Raw genomic sequence first — 21,477 nt, 5'->3', positions numbered from 1 at the left:
GAATGAGTAATTGGCTGAGGTGGAGTCAAATGGGAGAGGACTTTGGAGAGTCCCATCTGTGGGAGGAGAGAAAGGCAGAAACTCAGCACTCTCAAGCCTCCTGGGAAGGGGAGATAAGAGGCTGACTGCATGGGGTAGGGGAGGGAAAAAGGGGGGGGTGGAGGATAGGTGATAGCATTGGGGTGAAGTGGAGGCGAGGGAGTTTGTGCTGTGAGATGGGGGAAGTGTGGATAATTTGAGCTTTAGTTGGGAGTTAGGACAGGACAGACTGCTGGTGCCTGTCAGTTTGAGAAGCAGGATTTTATTCCAGCCCCCACCTGGGCTAGGGGAAGCAGACTGCACAGGAGTAGGTGGGGGCTGGCATCTATGCAGTGAGGTGGCAGTGTGTGGGGAGAGGGAGGGTTGGGGTCTCCCTGGCTCACTTGCTGCAGTCCTCTGTCGGGGGGGAAGCAGGCTTCATGCAGAGGGTGTGTGTCAGGACATTTGCATTATTACATTTCAAACAAAGCTTACATAGGTGTTAATGGCTTAAGGCAAGGGAAAAAAAAGATTCCAAAAAAATCTGTTAAGAGCGTTGCAGATATCTAAAACTCTGATCTTAATGACTTTAAATCCTGTGTTACTCATTAATACATAGTATACTGTATTGCATTAAAGGCAGATCTTTGCTATGGGGTAGAGTTCTGGCTCTTATGAGTCACAAGTAGCAAGTACTAGGTGTGATGCTAGTTGTTTTTGTAGGATGAAGCCTTATTTGCAAGCTCTCTGAAACCTGCATCAGTCTACAAACCCCAAAGCCATGTGTTAAATTTGTTATGGGGCTTTTAGTCTGACTTTTGTTAGTCTCTACGATGCTGCCGAACCATTTGTTGTTTTTTTCAGTTACAGCCTAACATGGCTACTCCTCTGAATCTTTGAGTTGGTGACACATACCAGGTGAAAGTTTCAAACTAGGAGAACTTTTATCTGTTTACAGAATGGATCCTAAACATTCCCCAGAGAAACTGTATAAGCCTTAGTGAGTATCTTTTACTCTCCTTTCCGCTGTTAGTAAATATTGTACTAGTCATGCTCTTTGCAAGTAGTATTTCTAGTTGACTCAGATTTGTTTAGTGTCTTAAAACTGAGCTGTGTAGATGTGTTTACTAGCTTGAGTTGCTAGAAAGGATGATACATGTATTCCAAGGATAGTGTTAATTTTATTTGATTTCATATTAAATATTGTAAGCATTTCTCCTTGTTAACGACCCCATGTTTTAATATATTTTCTTCTACACACATGGACTGCTTAAAATATGTATTTATATATGTGTCTGTTTGTTTGGTTTGTATTAGAGGTGCACATCCACACACTACCTCAATATTGGTGTTGCACATAGGAAATTTCAACCTGCCCAAGGATAGAAACCAGTTCCCAATGTTATAGGGAACATTGACTGTGCCCCTCAGAAAGATTAGTGGATTTTGTTTCTGTAAGTGCAGAGAACGAGAAGCTGAATCACATCGGACTGAAAAGACCTGCAAGAACTAAAGGGCACACTTTTAGAAACTGCTAAGAGCTCCTGGATTCTCCTTCGCCACCAGGCACAAACCCAGATATTCATTGCACCTTAACTACAAGCACTTTACCTGCAAAGAGTCCAGAGTTATCAATGGGTCCAGGAAACAGGTTAGGCTCGCCCACGTTGTACATGTCCCAGCTGTCAAAACCCACATACTTCTTCCACTGTTTGAACCACCGACTGTCAATCAAATACCTGGGGAAACATTTCAACGAGATGTGTGAGCAGCTTTCAGTTTGTACCTGCCAGAGCATACCAGTGTGCGTGACAGTAGAAGACGACTAGCTGGTGCAGGCGCACAGGAACCCATGCAGCCAAGAGAGCGCTGGGAGCAGAGGCCACTCTAGACTAAGACAACCCACTTGTGTAGGGTGGCAGATAGAGTTCATGACTGGGAGGCCTGTCAACAATGTAGAATACGTCCCTAATGCTGACCAGACCTCTTGCCCTGCCCTACATAGTGCTGCATGCTGGCCAGGACCCACTCTACCTTGTGCCCAACCCGTACCTGTCCCCAGCTGCTGAAACTACAGCCGCAGCGCGTGTCAGTGCCCTCACAGTGGCATGTACGGGCTACATTAGGAGGAGTGGGCAAAAGCCACTCAGCGGGCCACATCCGGCCATGCGCCTGTCAACTGCTCATGCCTTCCCCGTGGCTGGCAGGCAACAGCCCCAGGGAAGGCATGAGCCCTATTAACGGAAGCAGTTGAAAGGGCTCACGGATCCTCAGCTCCTAAGCAATGTGCTAGCAGGGGGCTAGAGCTGCGAGCCATTTCAATAGCAGGAACCGAAAGGGCTCGCAGCTCCTGTTGGGGAGGGGCGAGCTCTTTCAACTCCTGCATGTCAAAGGCTCCACCCCTCCCATCTACTGCTCTCGACCACTTCAAACATTTTTGAAGCGGCTCCTGCTCAAAAGTTATTGCCCACCCCGGGCTAGATGCAGGGTACAATGGACGCATTACCCAAAGGCTTGCCAGAAAGGAGGAAGGAAGGAAGGGTGAGGGTCAGGCTGGGGGGAAGTGGGCCAGGGAGAAGGGGAATAGTAGAGTAAAAAATAAATACATACTTGAGTATTTTAACAAATGAACAGCAGCCTGTCCTAGTGACTTAACTAGGCAACTATCTAGGCAACTGTCCTAGTGAGTCAGTGGCCCTGACTCACTGTGCAACCTTGGGAAAACCACTATAGGCAAATATGTCCAAAATCAGGGAAAGCCTGATTTTGTTGGCTCTCTTAGGTCACCTATTGCCTGGTTTTGGACATGCTGAAGACTCGTATTTCCAACTGACTTCAGCAGGAGTTTGATGCCCAGCCCCAGCAGGTAGGCCACCCAAAAATCAAAGTCATCCCGATGAGCAGGCAATTCTGAACATTCAGATCCTAACCTCTTTTTGCTGCAGTTTCTCTGAGAAACTTTGATAGTAATAACACCCTGCCAAGATACATCACAAAGAATCACTGATGAAAAGGTGCTATTTCATGTAGTGCCTTGTAAGTAGATCTTTAATTCATGTACCATTTTTTAGGATTCCCCTCTCTCTATTAACATCTGTATAAATCTGATCCACTGGATGAGATAGATTAAAGAGAAACCAATGATTTCTGTTGCTGAACACTACCACAGGCTTTGAGTAGTCCAAGCTTTGGTAAACAACTGTGGTTTCATCTTTGTGCTCTGGATCAAAAGGCCAAAACATGCTTTTTCCAGCACCCCCAAAATCCTACTGAAATCAATATTGGGCCTCAAATGTGAAAGCAGGGGAAAAAGACCCACTTTTCAGATCAGATACATCATATGTGTCTGAAAAGTGCTTCCCATACTTTCAGAGTGCTTTATACAATCAATAAGAATAAGACCAAACATTCAAATGGAAACAAAAAGCAGATCAGTTTTTTTGTTTTTTTTTTTTAAGAAGAATGTAAGTTGAAAATACAGGTAAAGAACTAAAAACAAATACAGCAAAGTATTAAGAAGGTTTGAAAGTCCCATACAGAAGGATAGCAACAGCATTTTTTTCCCCATTCAGACAATGATCTCCCTTGTTGCATCTGTTATTCTGTTTCTTGTTTTCTTCCCCCTTTCTCTCCCCCCACCCGGAACACTTCCACCCCCATACACATACCAGGTGACTATTTCAAGCTTTCCTAAGGGAGCGATTTTCACTTCACTATTGAATGCAGCAGTAATGAAATATTATTACTGTATGAATAAAAGGCACCATAGCATGCCCTCACTGAAGGGGTCATCCTAATATCAGTTCTGCTCACTAAACAGGGTACAACACCTCACCCAAGTAAAAAGGCAGGGGGGGCACAGTTATTTGGTGGCATGGCCTTTCTCTAACAAGAGATTTACCATTTGACCAACCCCTCTGGTGTTTAAAGATCAGGGTGGATTTAAAAAAAAAAAATCAATAATTTTTTAAAAACCTGTTTTATTTAATTTTTAAAATCAATAAAATACTAAATTCTTTATTTAAAAATAAGTTAATTACATTTTATCACAAACATACTGCACCTACACTGGCAGTCTCTTAATGAATTAATGGCTCTAGTCTGTCCAGCCCAACAACCAACTCTTGCTTCTTGAAAGTTCTGGGCTCTCAGCTTCTGTTTCTCAGCAGACTGACATGTGCACAGACAGCAGCTGGATGGGATTTTTTCTGTTCTGTGTTTATGTGGTGATGGATCTGGGCCAAGCATGGCAAAGTTAGATAAGACATTGTGTAAAGACAGAGGCGCAATATATAGGTGAGGACTGAGGCAGAATAGAAACAAGAAGTGGACTGGAAAGAAAAAGGGATGACATTATTCAGCACACACAGCTTCCTATGTTCCAACACTTTTGCCACAGAAAAACTGCAATGGCTTCTGGGTGTAAGAGAGATCCCATCTAGGAATATTTTGAAGAAACATGTCAAGTGTAAGCAGTGCAAAAAGAAAATGCACCTGCAAGAAATTAATCATAGAAGAACCGCTTATTGGGAGAAAATGATGTGAATGAAGATTTGGATGTGCCTGAAGATGATCGTGGATCAACTTTCCAATGCATCATTCTTCAAGACTCTTTTTATGCCTTTTAGTAGAAACATAATTTAACAAGTAAATTCCCAAACTGTTTGCTGTGTTGGATGTTACTTTTTTTCCAGCAAGTTTCTAAACCTAGTTAGCTTATCTAATCCTTACGGCTTGTTTAATTAGTTATCACCCAAGTATACAATACAGAAAGCTGCAGTAAGCCTAGAATTGCCAACTGCCACTGTCATTTTCTTATTTTATATTACATAACACGTGCCTCTTATCTTGGAACATCATGGTCCCAGAGACCATAACAGTGATGCCATACGTCTATTCCCTATTTTCTTTCAGCATTACTCAGCCTTCCCAAAAGAACCCCATCCTATACTTGTTTTCAATGGGGGCTTACTCCAAAATTAAGTGCACCCTAAGTACAGCCTTAGTTTCTACAGTAATTTGGAATCAGAGCCACATCAAAATGACAGGGGGGGAGCCAAGAGAATGAGAGCTAGTGGCAGAAGTTAAGGACACCATACATTCAGCGTTCTGAGGACTTGTCTGATCGAGTTTGTTCTTAGTTTTTTTTTTAATTCAAAAAGTTTATCAGCCAGCAACTCAGGAGACTGCTGCAATTGGAAGTGTGAAACATTTATGTAACATTTAAGGTGTGGTTTAATGAAACATAAGTGCTACTGTGTTTGTGTGCAATTTAATTCTTAGCATTCCTAATGTACTGCTGCTACATCTGCAGATTGATACAAATAATGAGTACCATGTACTATTTCCTAACTTGATTTTTATTAATTTACCTAAAAAATTTGACAAAATATCCCATTAAGTGTTGTAAAATGCTGCAATGAGTTGTAAAATAACATGCTTTAGTGGTCAGATATGCACCACTGAAGAAAAGTGAAATAGTAAGAGTGGGAAATTATTTAAATTAGGGAGGTGAAAGGTAACCCATTAACCAGTTACATACACAGTAAGCATAACTTTAACAGGCTGGGAGTTGGCAGACTCACAAAGGTCTGGAAGCTGCAGTAGGGGAGGGGCTACTCACCCCCATTTATTCAGTTAGCTGGTTAAACTTGACATCTGGTTAAACTTAACCCTCAGTTAAATCAATGATTTTTTGTGTGATTTAAATCAACCATTTAAATTACTCCACCTGTTAAAAACAGCGCTCATTAGACTCAGTTTAGAGTACTTGTTTCTGCTCTATAATTAATAAGAGCTGAAATCACAGATAAATTGATCTAAAGGGAGCTGATCTTTGACCTGTTGAGGAGAAAAGACATGATGTGCCATGAAAAGACAGTACAAAGGGCAACAAAGCAGAGACTCCAGTGAAATCACTAAGACTTAGGCTGACAGAACCACAGAATCACAGCTGAGGCAGCAGTGAACAATGGCCCTCTGCACAAAAACCCTCTCAAAAGCATGGGTAGCATGTCTACACTGAAGCACTATAGCAAAGCAGCTGGACCACCACAGCATTTTAAGGGTAGAAAAGCCCTAAGTTTTATGAGGCACTGAACAGTTGAATTGGCCTTCTCTATCCACCTGAAATGTGCCATCAGAAACCTGCCCTGCAACCCATCTTTCTGAGGCTCCACCACTGGTGACTCAGCCCCTTAAGCAGGCAAAGCCCAGGCCAGGAGTACAGGGTGTCAGCCAGGAGCTGAGACCCGCCTTACTCAGCCACTGGCTCCACTCTTACAGCAGGACACAGAGCCACATGCCAGAGGCCTGAAAGCACCAGCAGTGCCACTCAGCCTGGCCCAGCTCCGCTCCCCAGCCCCAGGCTCGCTCTCCAACCTCCCCCCCCCCAGCTCCGCTCCCCGGCCCCAGGCTCGCTCTCCAACCTCCCCCCGCCCCCCCAGCTCCGCTCCCCGGCCCCAGGCTCGCTCTCCAACCTCCCCCCGCCCCCCAGCTCCGCTCCCGGGCCCCAGGCTCGCTCTCCAACCTCCCCCCACCTCCGCTCCCGGGCCCCAGGCTCGCTCTCCAACCTCCCCCCGCCCCCCCAGCTCCGCTCCCCGGCCCCAGGCTCGCTCTCCAACCTCCCCCCACCCCCCAGCTCCGCTCCCGGGCCCCAGGCTCGCTCTCCAACCTCCCCCCACCTCCGCTCCCGGGCCCCAGGCTCGCTCCCCAACCTCCCCCCCCCCAGCTCCGCTCCCCGGCCCCAGGCTCGCTCTCCAACCTCCCCCCCCCCCCCAGTTCCGCTCCCGGGCCCCAGGCTCGCTCTCCAACCTCCCCCCACCTCCGCTCCCGGGCCCCAGGCTCGCTCCCCAACCTCCCCCCCCCCAGCTCCGCTCCCCGGCCCCAGGCTCGCTCTCCAACCTCCCCCCCCCCAGTTCCGCTCCCGGGCCCCAGGCTCGCTCTCCACCCTCCCCCCCCCAGCTCCGCTCCCCGGCCCCAGGCTCGCTCCCCAACCTCCCCCCCCCCAGCTCCGCTCCCCGGCCCCAGGCTCGCTCCCCAACCTCCCCCCCCCCCCAGCTCCGCTCCCCGGCCCCAGGCTCGCTCCCCAACCTCCCCCCCCCCCAGCTCCGCTCCCCGGCCCCAGGCTCGCTCCCCAACCTCCCCCCCCCCCAGCTCCGCTCCCCGGCCCCAGGCTCGCTCTCCAACCTCCCCCCCCCCAGCTCCGCTCCCCGGCCCCAGGCTCGCTCTCCAACCTCCCCCCCCCCAGCTCCGCTCCCCGGCCCCAGGCTCGCTCCCCAACCTCCCCCCCCCAGCTCCGCTCCCCGGCCCCAGGCTCGCTCCCCAACCTCCCCCCCCCCAGCTCCGCTCCCGGGCCCCAGGCTCGCTCCCCAACCTCCCCCCCCCAGCTCCGCTCCCCGGCCCCAGGCTCGCTCCCCAACCTCCCCCCCCCGCTCCGCTCCCCGGCCCCAGGCTCGCTCTCCAACCTCCCCCCCCCCCAGCTCCGCTCCCCGGCCCCAGGCTCGCTCTCCAACCTCCCCCCCCCCCAGCTCCGCTCCCCGGCCCCAGGCTCGCTCTCCAACCTCCCCCCCCCCCAGCTCCGCTCCCCGGCCCCAGGCTCGCTCCCCAACCTCCCCCCCCCCAGCTCCGCTCCCCGGCCCCAGGCTCGCTCTCCAACCTCCCCCCCCCAGCTCCGCTCCCCGGCCCCAGGCTCGCTCTCCAACCTCCCCCCAGCTCCGCTCCCGGGCCCCAGGCTCGCTCTCCAACCTCCCCCCCCCCAGTTCCGCTCCCGGGCCCCAGGCTCGCTCTCCAACCTCCCCCCCCCCAGCTCCGCTCCCCGGCCCCAGGCTCGCTCTCCAACCTCCCCCCTCCCCAGCTCCGCTCCCCGGCCCCAGGCTCGCTCTCCAACCTCCCCCCTCCCCAGCTCCGCTCCCCGGCCCCAGGCTCGCTCTCCAACCTCCCCCCCCCCAGTTCCGCTCCCGGGCCCCAGGCTCGCTCTCCAACCTCCCCCCCCCCAGTTCCGCTCCCGGGCCCCAGGCTCGCTCTCCAACCTCCCCCCCCCCCAGCTCCGCTCCCCGGCCCCAGGCTCGCTCCCCAACCTCCCCCCCCCCCAGCTCCGCTCCCCGGCCCCAGGCTCGCTCCCCAACCTCCCCCCCCCCCAGCTCCGCTCCCCGGCCCCAGGCTCGCTCCCCAACCTCCCCCCCCCCCCAGCTCCGCTCCCCGGCCCCAGGCTCGCTCCCCAACCTCCCCCCCCCCAGTTCCGCTCCCGGGCCCCAGGCTCGCTCCCCAACCTCCCCCCGCCCCCCCAGCTCCGCTCCCCGGCCCCAGGCTCGCTCCCCAACCTCCCCCCGCCCCCCCAGCTCCGCTCCCCGGCCCCAGGCTCGCTCCCCAACCTCCCCCCACCCCCCAGCTCCGCTCCCCGGCCCCAGGCTCGCTCTCCAACCTCCCCCCCCCCCAGCTCCGCTCCCCGGCCCCAGGCTCGCTCCCCAACCTCCCCCCCCCCCAGCTCCGCTCCCCGGCCCCAGGCTCGCTCCCCAACCTCCCCCCCCCCCAGCTCCGCTCCCCGGCCCCAGGCTCGCTCTCCAACCTCCCCCCCCCCCAGCTCCGCTCCCGGGCCCCAGGCTCGCTCTCCAACCTCCCCCCCCCCCAGCTCCGCTCCCCGGCCCCAGGCTCGCTCCCCAACCTCCCCCCCCCCCAGCTCCGCTCCCCGGCCCCAGGCTCGCTCCCCAACCTCCCCCCCCCCAGCTCCGCTCCCCGGCCCCAGGCTCGCTCTCCAACCTCCCCCCCCCCCAGCTCCGCTCCCCGGCCCCAGGCTCGCTCCCCAACCTCCCCCCACCCCCCAGCTCCGCTCCCCGGCCCCAGGCTCGCTCTCCAACCTCCCCCCCCCCCAGCTCCGCTCCCCGGCCCCAGGCTCGCTCTCCAACCTCCCCCCCCCCAGCTCCGCTCCCCGGCCCCAGGCTCGCTCTCCAACCTCCCCCCCCCCAGCTCCGCTCCCCGGCCCCAGGCTCGCTCTCCAACCTCCCCCCCCCCAGCTCCGCTCCCCGGCCCCAGGCTTCCCCTCTCCAGCCCCCCTCACCAAGACTCGCCCGGCCGCAGCGCCATGCCCAGCAGCGGCCCCAGCTCTGCCCGCTGGGCCCCGACATCCGGCATCGAGCCCCCGCCGCTCTCCAACTCCGTCGCCATATTCGTGCGCGCAGCACCGCCCACCCCCCGCGGCGGATATCCGGCCTGCCGGGCGCATGCGCAGTGCCCTCCGCCCGGGCGGCTCTTCTAGCCCTGAGCATGCGCATTAACGTGCGCTGTGGCGCTGCCCGGCCTGGGCATTCGGCCGGCTCCCTGTGGCGCCGCCGGGGCTGAAGGGCGCGAAAGGGAAGGGGCGGGGCGGGGCGGGGCGGGGCGGGGGGCAAGTTCCCCTTCCAGAAGCAGAGAGGCTAATTTACATATCAACGGTAAGAAGCCGTTTGGCTCCTAGTTAGAGGCTGCGCCGCTAGGAGGCGCAAAGTCTGTGCCTCCGCCTCACCGCGCAGCCGCGTTACCCGCCCGAGGGCGGCGCCTCACCGCGCAGCCGCGTTACCCGCCCGAGGGCGGCGCCTCTCTGCGCAGCCGCGTTACCCGCCTCAGCCTGTGCCATGTGGGTGGAGAGAGGCAGCCCCCCCCCCCCCCCCGGTGGTCCCAGATCGTTTCCGGGCCCGTCCCCAGGGCGCCGGATCCTTCCCGCAAACCCCATTCGTCCTGCCCCTCCCCCATCGTTGCCCTCGCCCCGCCGTGACGTTACGTCCGGCGAGTGCTGCCTTTGCGGCAGGGGCGCGACCCCGCCGCTCGGGGCCGGTAGCTGAATGCGGCCCGCGGGCCAGACGGGTTGCGGCCCGCGGGCCAGGCCTTGCCCACCCGCGTCCTCGCCCCGCTCCCCAGGGCCCAGGCTGTCTGGCCGGGGGTTGCCGGGATCACTCGGAACTCTCCCGTCCTGCATTTCCCTGGCGGGCTGCTTGTGCCATAAACATCCTGCGGGGGGGGGTCTCTGCAGTGTGGCTGGTGTAAGAGAATCTGGACTAAACTGACTCGGGTCTGTTCCACTTCAAGTCACGTTCCTAAAAGAGCACCCATGAAATGCGTTGCACACCCCAGGGTGCGGGGAGCGAGTATTTCTTGACCAGAACCAGACAGTCCAGATTCCACCATACTTCAAAAACGCCCTTGCTAAACAGTTTTGAAATCTGCACCAATCATAGCCTTATGTTGCCTTCTGCTTCATTGTGAATGCTAAATACAGCAGCTGCTTGGTGCTAAATGCTGCACAAGCCAGGACATAATTGTTTTACACCACTGAATGCACATTCCCGCTCATTGTGCAAGCTACATTTGAAATCGGTCTAGGCTGCCTGCTCCTGATAGCCCAAAAATACCCTTAGCATCACTTATGTTACAGTAAGAGGTGGAGACTTACGTGAAAGAGGAAGACACTTATCAGAGTTAGGCAACTATAGCACCACATACTAGCACAGAAGCCTTGCGCAGTCTGTGCAAGAGACAGACATCCTGTTTTACACCAGAAGGAGTGACAGTTGAGCAACATTGTGGCAAACACTGCAACAGTCATTTCTTCAGCCCAATGCGAAACTGGAACTGACAGTCAGATCCACTGCCCCTTAGGAACTGGCTTGCATGAGTACAGGAGAGGCAGAGACATGCTCTGGAGAATGCAGAACCATTTAGAAATGTAGCAGCTGAAGTGGTTTCAAAGTTGGGTGGGAGCTGGATCTAGCCCCCCAGCTTAATCTGATCCAACCCACAGCAGGCAGGCAGCCCCCAGCCTCGGGTGCCCACACTGGGCTGGTGCCCACAAAGCACACTGAATTAAGTGAGAGTGAGAGACAGGTTTTTTTATTCTTGTGTGTGGCCCCAAGTTGACTTTTCTGTGTGTCACTGGCCCTTGGCCAAAAAACATTCCTCAACCTTGTTCTGAGTACACCTTCCTCCTCTCCCCAAGCCAACGGGTGCTGGTTTGTGTTTGACCCACCTCAGCTCACCTGTACTGAAGAGCCTGTTGCCCCGGGCTTTGTCATAGGCTTGTTGCAGCGTCTCTGTGCACAAGGGTTAGAAATCACAGCCAAATACTGGGACTAAGCATGGCCTCCTTCCCTCCCTGTAGGGCGCAGGTGGCTTCTCTCCACCAGGAATTGGCCTGCTCAATTGTATTGACAGGCAAGCCCTCCCCCACCCCTCAGAAAAAGCCATGAACATAATTTCGCCGCTCCCGGTACCAGTCCCAACACACTGCTGCTGGGTACCTTGTTACTGTCCCTTCTTCTGGGCCCCTGGCAGGGTGCAGCTTGTATGTGGCTTGGCAGAGCAGCTCAACCTGTTTTAACTCTTCTGGAATGTTGTGGTAAACTCGCACAGCCCCTCCACGGGCACGTCCGGCAGTATGGGAGAGTAACACTCCACTCAAGCGACACGCCAGCCCCCCGGCCAGTCTGGTGAGTGCACACAACAGTTACACCCGTGCAGCTATCTGTTCACCCCTTATCTCCCACTGCCATTCTCCATGTGCACAAGCCCCAAGTGAGAGCAGAGGGGACGTATCTGTCACTTCCTCCAGGCCACGTCTCCCACGAGCTGTGGTCCCACGAGCCCCGTCACAGACCAGAACATGTGTGAGCCACTGTTGAGCCTCACTCCCCATTTGAAGCAAAGGTTTGTGCGGCATTCTCTGCCTCCTGAGCAGGTCAGAACAAGCTGCTATGACAAATACTTGTAACACCCAGCACAAGCCATGCTGAATTCAAAGTTGCAGCATTTTGGCAGTTCATTGTACTACCAATGGAAGCGTTACTGTGGGGTGACCTGGAAACACCTGGAAGACAGGATTCATGCCACCTCCGACAAGTACTGGAGTATCGCTCACACGCCGACACAGACATAACTCATCGTGGAGACAATTCGAGTGAATTGGACTTCGGGGGCAGATTGCAAACTCCCACGCGGGGCTCAGCTTTTGAAGTTACACCCTCCAGGGGTTGGGCGGGGACAGGACCCCAGTCTGCTGCTTACCTTGTACAGAGCACTTTGGAGACCCGCTCAGGAAGGAGTTAGCTGGTTCTTGTCCGGAGCACGAGGAAAACCTGCAGGTGGTGTTTGAACGACTTCCCTGGTCAGAGGCAGGTTTGCTGGCAGGCAGTGGGGGAGGGGGGGGGGTGTTCCTGGTAACGCTGTTACCTTCGCAGTAATGGCCCGACAGAAGCAGCTGGGGAGGGGGGGCACTTACAGGGGTTCCTGTCACTGAGGAGTGGACAGCAGGCTGCCTTACAGCCAGGTGTTGCTGGGGAGGTCACAGTCCAGGCAGAGTGCTGATCCATCTGGAACCCCCAGGCCAGGCAGCCGAGACACATCTTCCCGAGGAGCCCAGGATGGGGGTCCTGGCTGGGCCAGAGGGGGTACAGGCCCAGCACAGAATGGGTGCCAGCAAAGTTGGAAGCAAGCTGGCATGCCCCGGAGTGACACACTGAGACGGGCTGGCTGGGGGCAGGGCTCTGGATGTACAATTTAGATGAATGGGCTAATCGAATAGTCGGTGCAGTTTGCATCATATATTCGATTAGCCGATAGGCGCCTCCGCCTGTGAAGAGAGGCAACAGTCCCTGGGCTGCTGCTACGCGTCAAATGAGAAAGCGCTGCGGGGAGCAGGGGCTAGTGAGGCAGTCTCCAGCTGGCCCCGGGCTTCACGCAGTGTTTCAAAGTGGCAGCACCGTGTGGAGCCCGGGGTCTGGTCCCAGAGCCCGTGCGGTGCTGCCACTGTGAAGCACCCCCTCTTTTTCCCCCCTTTGCTGCCTCGGAGAGATGCAGCAAGGGGGTGGGAAGTGACTAGTCCTTCACATCCCTAGTTCCTCTGTCCCAGCCAGCCTGGCACCCAAGCAGTTGGGCAGCCCCGGGGACCCATTGTCCTGCAGTACAGGAAATGCACACCCAGCCCTGGGTCCCCCCAATCCCAATCCCTGAAGCCCCCACCCCACAACTCTCTGCCCTGAACCCCCACAGCTCTCGCTTGACTCCTGCACCCACCCACCCACCCCCAAGCACTGCACAGCTCCCACCCCCTGCAATGAGTGCCCCCCACTCACGCTCCAGCTCCCTGCCTTGAACCCCTGGCACTCGATCCCACACATTTCCACCAGGTGCTGTCCTATCACACACACCCCCAACCACTGCCCTGACCACTGCAATAGGACAGAACCGGTCAGTTCCCATCACCCCGATTGGCCAGTGCTATAAATTGGGTCAGACCAGACAGGATGGTTAAAATCTTTACAACCACGACAGTGCAACGTGGCCACCCCTTCTCCATACAGAAGCCATGAGACACTAATCTGCCCCCCTCCCCCGCTAACGAGGCAGTGATGTCACAAAAGGACAGGCAGATGGTCTTCAGGAATTGTATTGGTAACACAAAGGCTCAAAACAAGCTGCCCAGACTCAGGGCTGCTTCCCCTGCAGCAGTTTGCTAAAAATTCACATGCAACTTTTACAGACAACATCAAGTGCTCCTCCGGAAGGGTTTGGAAGAAGCACCATCATGAGTAAAACTTCCATGGACAATAGCATTGTACATACAGGGCAAAGAGGTCACAGAAAGAGCAGGCAGGCCAGGTGAGAGACCTGAAGGCCAGCAGACTGAGGCAACAGGAGGCAGAGATAACAAGCCTGAGGAGGATGACAGAGCCGAGAGAGAAAAGTTTCTGCAGAACTTTGGCTTGGTTGAGAGCGTTCTAGGGGTCTTGCTGGAGGAGTTTTTCGATATCATCTTGGATCTTGATGGTTTCAAAGTGCCGGCTGTAGCGCTTGTAGGGCACGCCGTCCCGCCCAATGAGGAACTTCTCGAAGTTCCAGGAGATGTCATTCCGGCACACAGGAGACCAGATGATGTACTGTGGATTGGTCATCAGCGCCATTGGGTCATCGTGTGGGAAAGGCAGGGCCTCTTTCAGGAAAGTGAAGAGCGGGTGAGCATTTGCCCCATTCACATCACACTTCTCGAACACGGTGAAGTTAGGTTCATACCCTTTGCCGGGGCGGACGTGCTTCAAGGAAAGCAGGATCTCCTCATTGGTGGCATTCTCCTAGGAAGGGAAACGTGAAGCATGATCTAGTGCCAGTGTAACCCACATGCCTGCTGGGTGTGGGGCCCTGTCCCATGGAGTGGCACGGAGCCTGCTTACAGAGAGGAAGAATGTTGCATCCTCTGCAGCCTTAGCCAAGAGCCAGCTGGCTTCTAGCTCAAGCATACACTAAGCTCCAGAGGCCCCAGATTTGGTTCTGCCTGTCGTTGTGACACCAGGATAAACACCAACAACGGGAATAATGGAGACTGCTCCCCCGCCATTCTGGCACCCAAACACGCGTGTCTCTGGCACACACACGGGAACCCTCAGCGTCTGCCTGCCTTCCAACGGTCAGTTCTCTTCCCAGCAGGAGCCAGTTGCAAAGGGCATGAGCTGTGGGGGGAGGAGAGGCCCTGGCAATGGGAGATGGTAAAAGAGTCCCCTCTTTCCAGAGACTGATGCTCATGCTAATCTCTCATGCGAATGCATCTTCCAGAGCCAGGCGGCCCTCGCAGCAGTGCAGTCCTCACCAGCCACCGAGCTAAAGGGCAACACGTCCCTTCAGAAGACGGGCAGCCTGGTGTGAGGCAGTGGGGACTGAATTCACTGGTATGTTGCATGTGATTGCTACTGTCCTGCAGTAAACCATGCATGTGCCTCAGTTTCCCTGGGCACTGCATCGCTGTCTAAATGGAATTCCGGGCGTGAGTTGCTGAGGGAGGCTGTCCCAGGTACAAAAGGGCCCAAGCTCAAGGTAACTTGAGCCGGGGAAGGGTGTGTGGCCAGGTGCCACCTTTTGCCTGGGAAGCTGGATAAAGGGGGAGGCGGATGCGTGAGGGAGGGGGACAGGGTCCTGACTTGCTCCCCGCCCCGCCCCGCAAGCTGCGCTGCACTGGCTGCTCCTGGCCCCTGCGAGGCAAGAACCCTTCTGTTCTCCCTGCCGGCCGACAGTCGCGTCAGGGCCCGGGGACCCCACCCCGGGGTGACACCTGGCCAGGGCTAATGGCAGCTCGGCCTGGGCCTTTCAGCCACAGCAGGGTCCGGCCCCCGCAGCCCAGAGCCGGGCAGCGCCCAGGGCAGCTCCATGACACGGGCAGCCCTGCGGGGCTCCGACCCGCTGGAACCGCAGCTGGGGGTGTCCGCGCAGGAAGGCGCGCCCCGCCGGCCCTACCTGGTGTCCGAACTGGTTGCAGGGGAAGGCCAGCACGGCCAGCCCGGGCCCGTGGCGCCGCTGCAGCTCGCTGAGCTGGGCGAAGTCCCGGGCCGTGGTGCCTCAGAGCGACGCCACGTTGCTGACAAGCAGCACCCGGCCCAGCAGCGAGCCCAGCGCCAGCGGCTCCGCCGCACCCAGCGGCCGCGCCCGCAACCCCGCCAGCCCCGCCATGCTCTGCGCTCTGCGCCCGGCCCGGCCCTGCAGCCCCGCGCGGGGCGGAGCGGAGTCCCGGCCCCGCCTTGGCCCTGCCCTGCAGCCCCCTGGGCCGAGCTCCACTCGTGCAGCCTCCGCCTGCTCCGGGCTCCGCCCCCACAAAAGGGCCCGAGGAGCAGAGTCTGGGGGGCTGGACTGCGCGCTGCGGGCATCTCGGGGGGCTGTGCCCTCGAGCGCTCAGGCGCCGTCTCCCGAGTTGGTTCGTCGCTGCGGGACTATTGGGTGCTCAGTGCAGCTTGTTGAGGTCACGCATGGAGGAAGCGCTGAGACCTCGCCCTGGAGAGGGACAAACTAGCCCGGAACCGCCCCCTGCCTGGGGCTGACCCTTCCCCCAGGTCAGACTCTCCAGCCTCCCTCCTAAAGCCCACCCCTCTCAGCCCCCAAACTCCCTCTTAGAAAGAAACTACAACAGCTGTTGTAAGACAAGACATGGGTTATTTCCAGCTGCCATAGCTCTAGTCTACATGCTGCGGGGCAGCCCAGTTAGTCGGCACAGGATAAACTTCAACACCACCACTCTGGCTAGGTCTAGACTGGCATGATTTTCCGGAAATGCTTTTAACTGAAAAGTTTTCCGTTAAAAGCATTTTCGGGAAAGAGCATCTAGATTGGCACGGACACTTTTCCATAAAAGCACTTTTTGCGGAAAAGCGTCCGTGGCCAATCTAGACGCGCTTTTGCCCAAAAAAGCCCCAATCGCCATTTTCACAATCGGGGCTTTTTTGCGCAAAACAAATCTGAGCTGTCTACACTGGCCCTTTTGCACAAAACTTTTGCGCAAAAGGGACTTTTGCCCGAACAGGAGCAGCATAGTATTTCCGCAAAAAGCAGATTTCTTACAGTAGGAAGTCAGTGTTCTTGTGGAAATTCAAGCAGCCCGTGTAGACAGCTGGCAAGTTTTTCAGGAAAAGCAGCTGATTTTCCAGAAAAACTAAAGACCATGGCTGTGTCTAGACTGGCCAAACTGCTACTAGACTAGCTAAAGTGCTCCCAGACTGTGTGATGGTGTTGAAGTTAATCTAGCCTACGTGTTTATGACTGAACGGGAACCCCAGAGCAGCTTTGTGGTACTTAAAAGGCCTCCAGGCCCGAATTGTGATCACTGGGTTTGAAATGATGAAAGACTAGTATACAAGGGCCCCACAGCATGCAATGCCCCTGAGCCTCCAGGCGAGTTAAACCAGCCCTGGCTGTGAGCCTGAGGCTTCAGCTTTGGCCCTGGGCCCCAGCCAATCTAATCCAGTCCTGGCAACCTTTTTGCAAGGGAGACCTCCCTGGATAATCTGTTGAGAGTGGTTGGGGTCTAGTTCTGTCTTTTAAAACCACTCTGTCCCAAAAGAGTAATTAAGGGAAGGAACTAAAGCCCTCTCTAGAAAGGGCACAGCTTTCAAAGGGAGAGGGTGAGGGTGGGGCACTCATGGGATGAGAAAGTCCTGAAACATCCCTATTGATGGACAGTTACTTGTAGGGATAACACTCCAATCAAATCACACCACCACTAGCCAGTGACACAGGTGTAACCCAGAGGCAGTGAGCAGGGAGAGTGAAGTCAGCTCTACAGCCTTTGCTAAAAGCCTGGTGGCTTTGAGCTCATGTGGGAGAGAGACATGGCTTTAGCCCCTAAGGTCCCATGTTAGATGCCTCCTGCCTGCTGTCTTTACACAAGTAAAACATCCTGTGCTGTTGCCCACGTTTTTTCTACTTACAGGTATGAAGTTAAACTTACCTAACACTCCCTTTCATTGGGTCCAGAGCAGTTAGCCAGCTGATCTGTCATGTTGCTAGGGGGAAGTTCCTCCATGTTTTTTTCCCTGATAGTACACTCCCTGGAAAACCTAGTCGAGCACTTATTTTGGGAGATCTATTTTGATGAGCCCATGGGAATTGGAAACCTTCCATATTGGTTTCCTCCTCCAGGCACTTCCACAATGATTCAGAATAAAATGGGGGGGGGGGGGTGGAGGAACACTTTATACTAATGTTTGGAAATTAGGAAAAATACAGACAGCCTGACTGCCCTGACATTTTTATTCCAAAGGTTAAAACCTGGGCTCTCAGACCCCAGGGTGGCAAGTCCTCGGGAGATACAGCCCACGTTAGACCATCATCTTCCCCTTGGAAGAAGGTTAAAAACTAGGAAGCCAGTGACAAAGATACTTTTTTAAAGTGGGGATGTTGAGCCTCCTTATCTCTGGTCCCACTCCCATCCCCAGCTGAGGCTGGGAGCAAGAGCCCCTGCACGTGGGGCCAGGACCCTGAGCAAGGGGCTAGCAGCAGAGGCCATGGTGCAGAGCTCAAACAGGGACTGCAGCACATGTGGCCAGTAGGAGAGGGAGGCATCCAGAAACCCAGTGCATGGGGCCAGCAGCTAATAATGCCTAGGGTGCCAGGGTGTGATACAGACACAGGAACTAGAAGTGTGGAGGGTGGTATCAGCAAACCCAATCAAGAAATTCCAAGTTTCCACAAAATTCCAAATGCCATATCGTTCATCTTTTAGATCCAGATAACCTCCAGGATAAAATGTGTAACGTTCTGGCATAAAGCTCCCCCTAGGCAGAGAATGTTGGTTAAGATGATAAACGGCCCCAACAGCCTGACTTTAAAGTTTAACTCAATCATATCACATGATTATTCTGACAAGCAATCTGCTCAGGAAATTGCAAACGTAAGGGAGGGAGAGAGCTTCTTGGAATTCTCTCTCAACACTCCCATCAAAAATAGCATTCAGGGAGGGGAAGTCAAACTACTGGGTCTCAAAGAAGAGACCAGAAGATCCTACTTGGATGACCCAGCAAAGTCAAGAGTGCACAAAGATCTAGAATGTACATGAGGAAGAGGTGATGTAAAATCCTGGGGATTAAAGCCTCACAACAGAAATGATAAATACAAACTATTCCTGTAGCCCCATATTATTCAGAAACATCCCACAGAGTACAGGCTTCACGCAAATGTTTTCTCCTCCGGCTCAGACTCCACGTCTTATCTCTAAACTGAAAATTCCACCTGTTGCTGTACAAATGTACCACAGTGAGACAATAAGTCGAAATGAACCTTCTCTGCCAATAACTGATAGAGCCTATATCAATGTGAATATAGTTCCTGGAAAACTAACACTCATTGGAGGTGCCTATTTATGTCAAGTGTCAGAGGGCCAAACTTTCAGTGTTTCCTAAGACTACAATATAGCTGAACTATTTCTAAGAAAGGGAAAATTATTTCCTTCAAACAGTTAAACCAAATCTGCAGTTTCAGAAGCCATGTCTGGATCGGATATGGCCCCCTGTATACAAGTCTATCCTTGACCTCTTCTCCATGAAGCAAACTCCCCTACTTATCCCCAGAGGGTTTTCTGCCCAGGGCCCAGAGAATCTAGCACTTCCTGCTCCCGGGTTTGTATTGGCAGCGCTCTGGCAGCCTGCTCATGGTCCCCAGCTGAGCACCATTGGGTTACACAGCTATTTACTAGTCAGTAGTAGAATGCTGGTGATCTGGGAGAGGAGGATGGTTTATGGGGTTTAGAAGACTTGTCTACATGGGAAGTTCTAGTGGGCCATTCACAGTGGTTTGAATTCATGTTCTCTCAGATAACCATGTAACTTGGGGAGACAAGCTCAGTCAGAATAACCCAAACTGGAAGGTCACTTGAAATGTGGGGATGGGGTGTGTCTCTGTGGCTGGGGTTCTTTGCTACAGCGACCAGCACAAGTTCTCAGCTGATCTGAGAAGGGGGAAAGCAGTGCTCTGCAGCGCCGCCCTGGCTTGTGTATGTGGTGGGGGGGTGCACGCAGGGAAGCGTGATTGCTTTAACAAATTGCATAAGACACCATCATCTGAGTAGCAGCAATATGGCCAAAGGCCAGACCCAGCCCTGTTTGAGGTTACCCATATGCCAGTGATGCAATTCTAGCCACATGCCAGTACTGTGTTCTGCTCAGTGACAGTTTCATACTTTCAAGCGCCCATTCCAACTGACCCCAAGCCTGTGTTAACAGACCAGCTCTGCAGTCCCAGGAGCATGGCACAAGTTCTGTCCCAACAGGTCACAGATGCACAGCTCACATCATACATACCACTCCCAGGGAGCTGAGAGAGGTGTACATTCTGGGGTTGGCTTAGAACATGTGACAACACCCAGACATGCTGCTGTGCAGGGTGCGTACTTGTCACCCCTCCTGCCGACATCACCTCTCGCTAGCCTCCTCCTGTACACGAGACAGTAAGCCACCTTACAGCAGCCAAGTGTCTGGGAGCAGATGGTCTAGTCTGAAAGGATTCTTCAAGGGACAGAGAGGTTTGGTTTTGGGCAAGGAGAGCAGGGAGAAGATGCTGGAATTCTGTGGCTGGATTCTGCCACTCTGATTTACTGCAGGCACCAGTGTGGAATCCATTGCTGTGAAAACTCTGCAAGTGTCAGGAAGTACCAGGTGAATGTCTTACATAGTTCTGGCCAGGAGACATTTTTGTCTGAGCCTGTCAGTCAGGGCCTCAGGGCAGCTGTGTACCACAGACGAACACAAACACCAGGATACCAGGAGCTTAGAAAACTGCCTTTAATTCTATTAGTTGTTGGAAAAAGGAAACAATACAGAAGAGTTTAGTTGGCTGCAGATCAGCAAGAAGTTCAAAGATGGGCATTTGGCCACCAGGTGGTAACCAAGCAACATAAAGAACTTGCTTTTGTATAGCCTGAAGCTGAGTCCAGCAGGTTAACTTAAAGCTTCTGAAATGTTCAGTTGCCTTGAGTGTGAGCAAGCTGCCTTTCCCGGGCTCCTAAGGCAGGTGCCTGAAGATCATATTAAAAAACCCTCTTCCCGGGTGCAGAAGTTAGAACTGATATCATATTAATGGGTCAGACACTTACAAATGGGGGAGGGGAGGGGGAATCAGTTGTTTCCACTGGACTTTATTTTCAAATAAACTTTCTTACAAAACCCAGAACACCTTCTGCAGAGAGTACATGGAGCAGTGCTAAGAAATCCAATTATACAAAACTACTGCACTGAGCCTGGGGCACATTGATTTGTTTTTGGTACCATACATTTAAGTGGCACTAATTACATGGTAACGAAAAGGTAACTAACAGGAAACCACAGAAGAGTCACCTCTTGATGGGACTCTTATTTCAGGGCGGAGAGCGCGTCCCAACTCTCGTTTCACACCCTACAGCCATGAAAAGATCCGGTCTCCCTCAAAGAGGACAGCCCTGCAGTTATTCTGGGCTCCACGCACCGCCTTGTACCCCACTGACGGGGCCATTAGTTATAAGGTAGTTACAGCCCAATTCTCAGTGGTACGAGCTTTTTCCCTCTTTCTAGAAAGAAGCAAGAAGTTCGAGAATTGTCTTCGAATTAGTGCCTGGCACACCCTGCACGCACAGATGTCTGGTAAAGGAATGCTGACGTTACTCATGGGCACAGATGAATCTGATGCAGACTGTTATAAAATCATAGTTGGCTTCTAAATACTGGTAGCAAGATGAGTTGATTTGTAAATCTCGTAAGTAAATTTGTATAGATAAATGAAAAAGGCCAGTAATCATACACTAAGATTAATAAACAGCACTTCAAAATTAATCAAGTGCAGGGTGCGGCCTGGGCCATCTTCCCTTGGCCATGCTTTACACCAGAAGGCAGCCAGATTTTTTCTTGCCGCGTCGGGCTTGCAAAGCAGCTCTAGTGGCCATTTCAAAAACCTCCCTCACACCATCTTTGGTCTTCGCGGAGCATTCCATGTACCCGAATGCCCCAATGCGGTTTGCCATGTCTCTGCCCTCTTCCGGTTTGACTGGCTCCTGTGTAATACAAGAGCAGAAGCAAATTAGTAGGCTCTGAGAACGCCCCTGCAGGTGCCACCCCTTTCCTTGCCGGCCAGAGGTGCCACAAAGGCAAGCCCCCCGTGGTGGAAGCAAAAAGGTCAGGCTACCGCTTGGGTTCAATCCCCTGCTCATTGACAATC

General features: G+C 54.1%; 3 protein-coding genes across 6 annotated transcripts in view; all 3 read right to left on the bottom strand.

Annotated features, from left to right (window-relative positions):
* Positions 1-9,255, bottom strand: part of USP4 (ubiquitin specific peptidase 4) — a 58,018-nt gene extending 48,763 nt beyond the window's left edge. Inside the window, exons 1-2 of one of the 3 annotated variants that reach the window (XR_012906559.1) lie at positions 9,074-9,255; positions 1,630-1,757 (exon numbers count right to left, since the gene is read on the bottom strand). Coding sequence is in view for 2 of the 3 variants with exons in the window: in XM_075939613.1 (XP_075795728.1) it covers positions 1,630-1,757; positions 9,074-9,180 (235 nt within the window). In the remaining variant the exon portion in view is untranslated. The remainder of the gene's footprint in view (positions 1-1,629; positions 1,758-9,073) is intronic. The other 2 variants (XM_075939613.1, XM_075939614.1) reach the window with 2 other exon arrangements.
* Positions 9,256-13,413: 4,158 nt separating this feature from the next.
* Positions 13,414-15,541, bottom strand: GPX1 (glutathione peroxidase 1). Its single transcript, XM_075939617.1, has 2 exons — positions 15,265-15,541; positions 13,414-14,111 (listed from the first exon to the last, which is right to left on the bottom strand). Exons 1-2 carry the CDS (start codon positions 15,475-15,477, stop codon positions 13,761-13,763), a joined length of 564 nt encoding a protein of 187 aa, XP_075795732.1. The 5' UTR covers positions 15,478-15,541; the 3' UTR covers positions 13,414-13,760.
* A 4,517-nt stretch (positions 15,542-20,058) lies between these two features.
* The window catches only part of RHOA (ras homolog family member A), a 47,906-nt gene continuing 46,487 nt past the window's right edge, over positions 20,059-21,477 (bottom strand). For both annotated transcript variants that reach the window (XM_075939615.1, XM_006117623.4), the window contains exon 5: positions 20,059-21,313. In XM_075939615.1, coding sequence (XP_075795730.1) covers positions 21,140-21,313 — 174 coding nt within the window. In that variant the 3' untranslated portion in view covers positions 20,059-21,139. The remainder of the gene's footprint in view (positions 21,314-21,477) is intronic.

Source organism: Pelodiscus sinensis, chromosome 11 (genome assembly GCF_049634645.1).
Source record: "Pelodiscus sinensis isolate JC-2024 chromosome 11, ASM4963464v1, whole genome shotgun sequence".
In the NCBI taxonomy this organism is placed as follows: Eukaryota; Metazoa; Chordata; order Testudines; family Trionychidae; genus Pelodiscus; species Pelodiscus sinensis.
The sequence above is the reverse complement of the archived record's forward strand: the minus strand, read 5'-3'. Positions and strand labels throughout refer to the sequence as shown.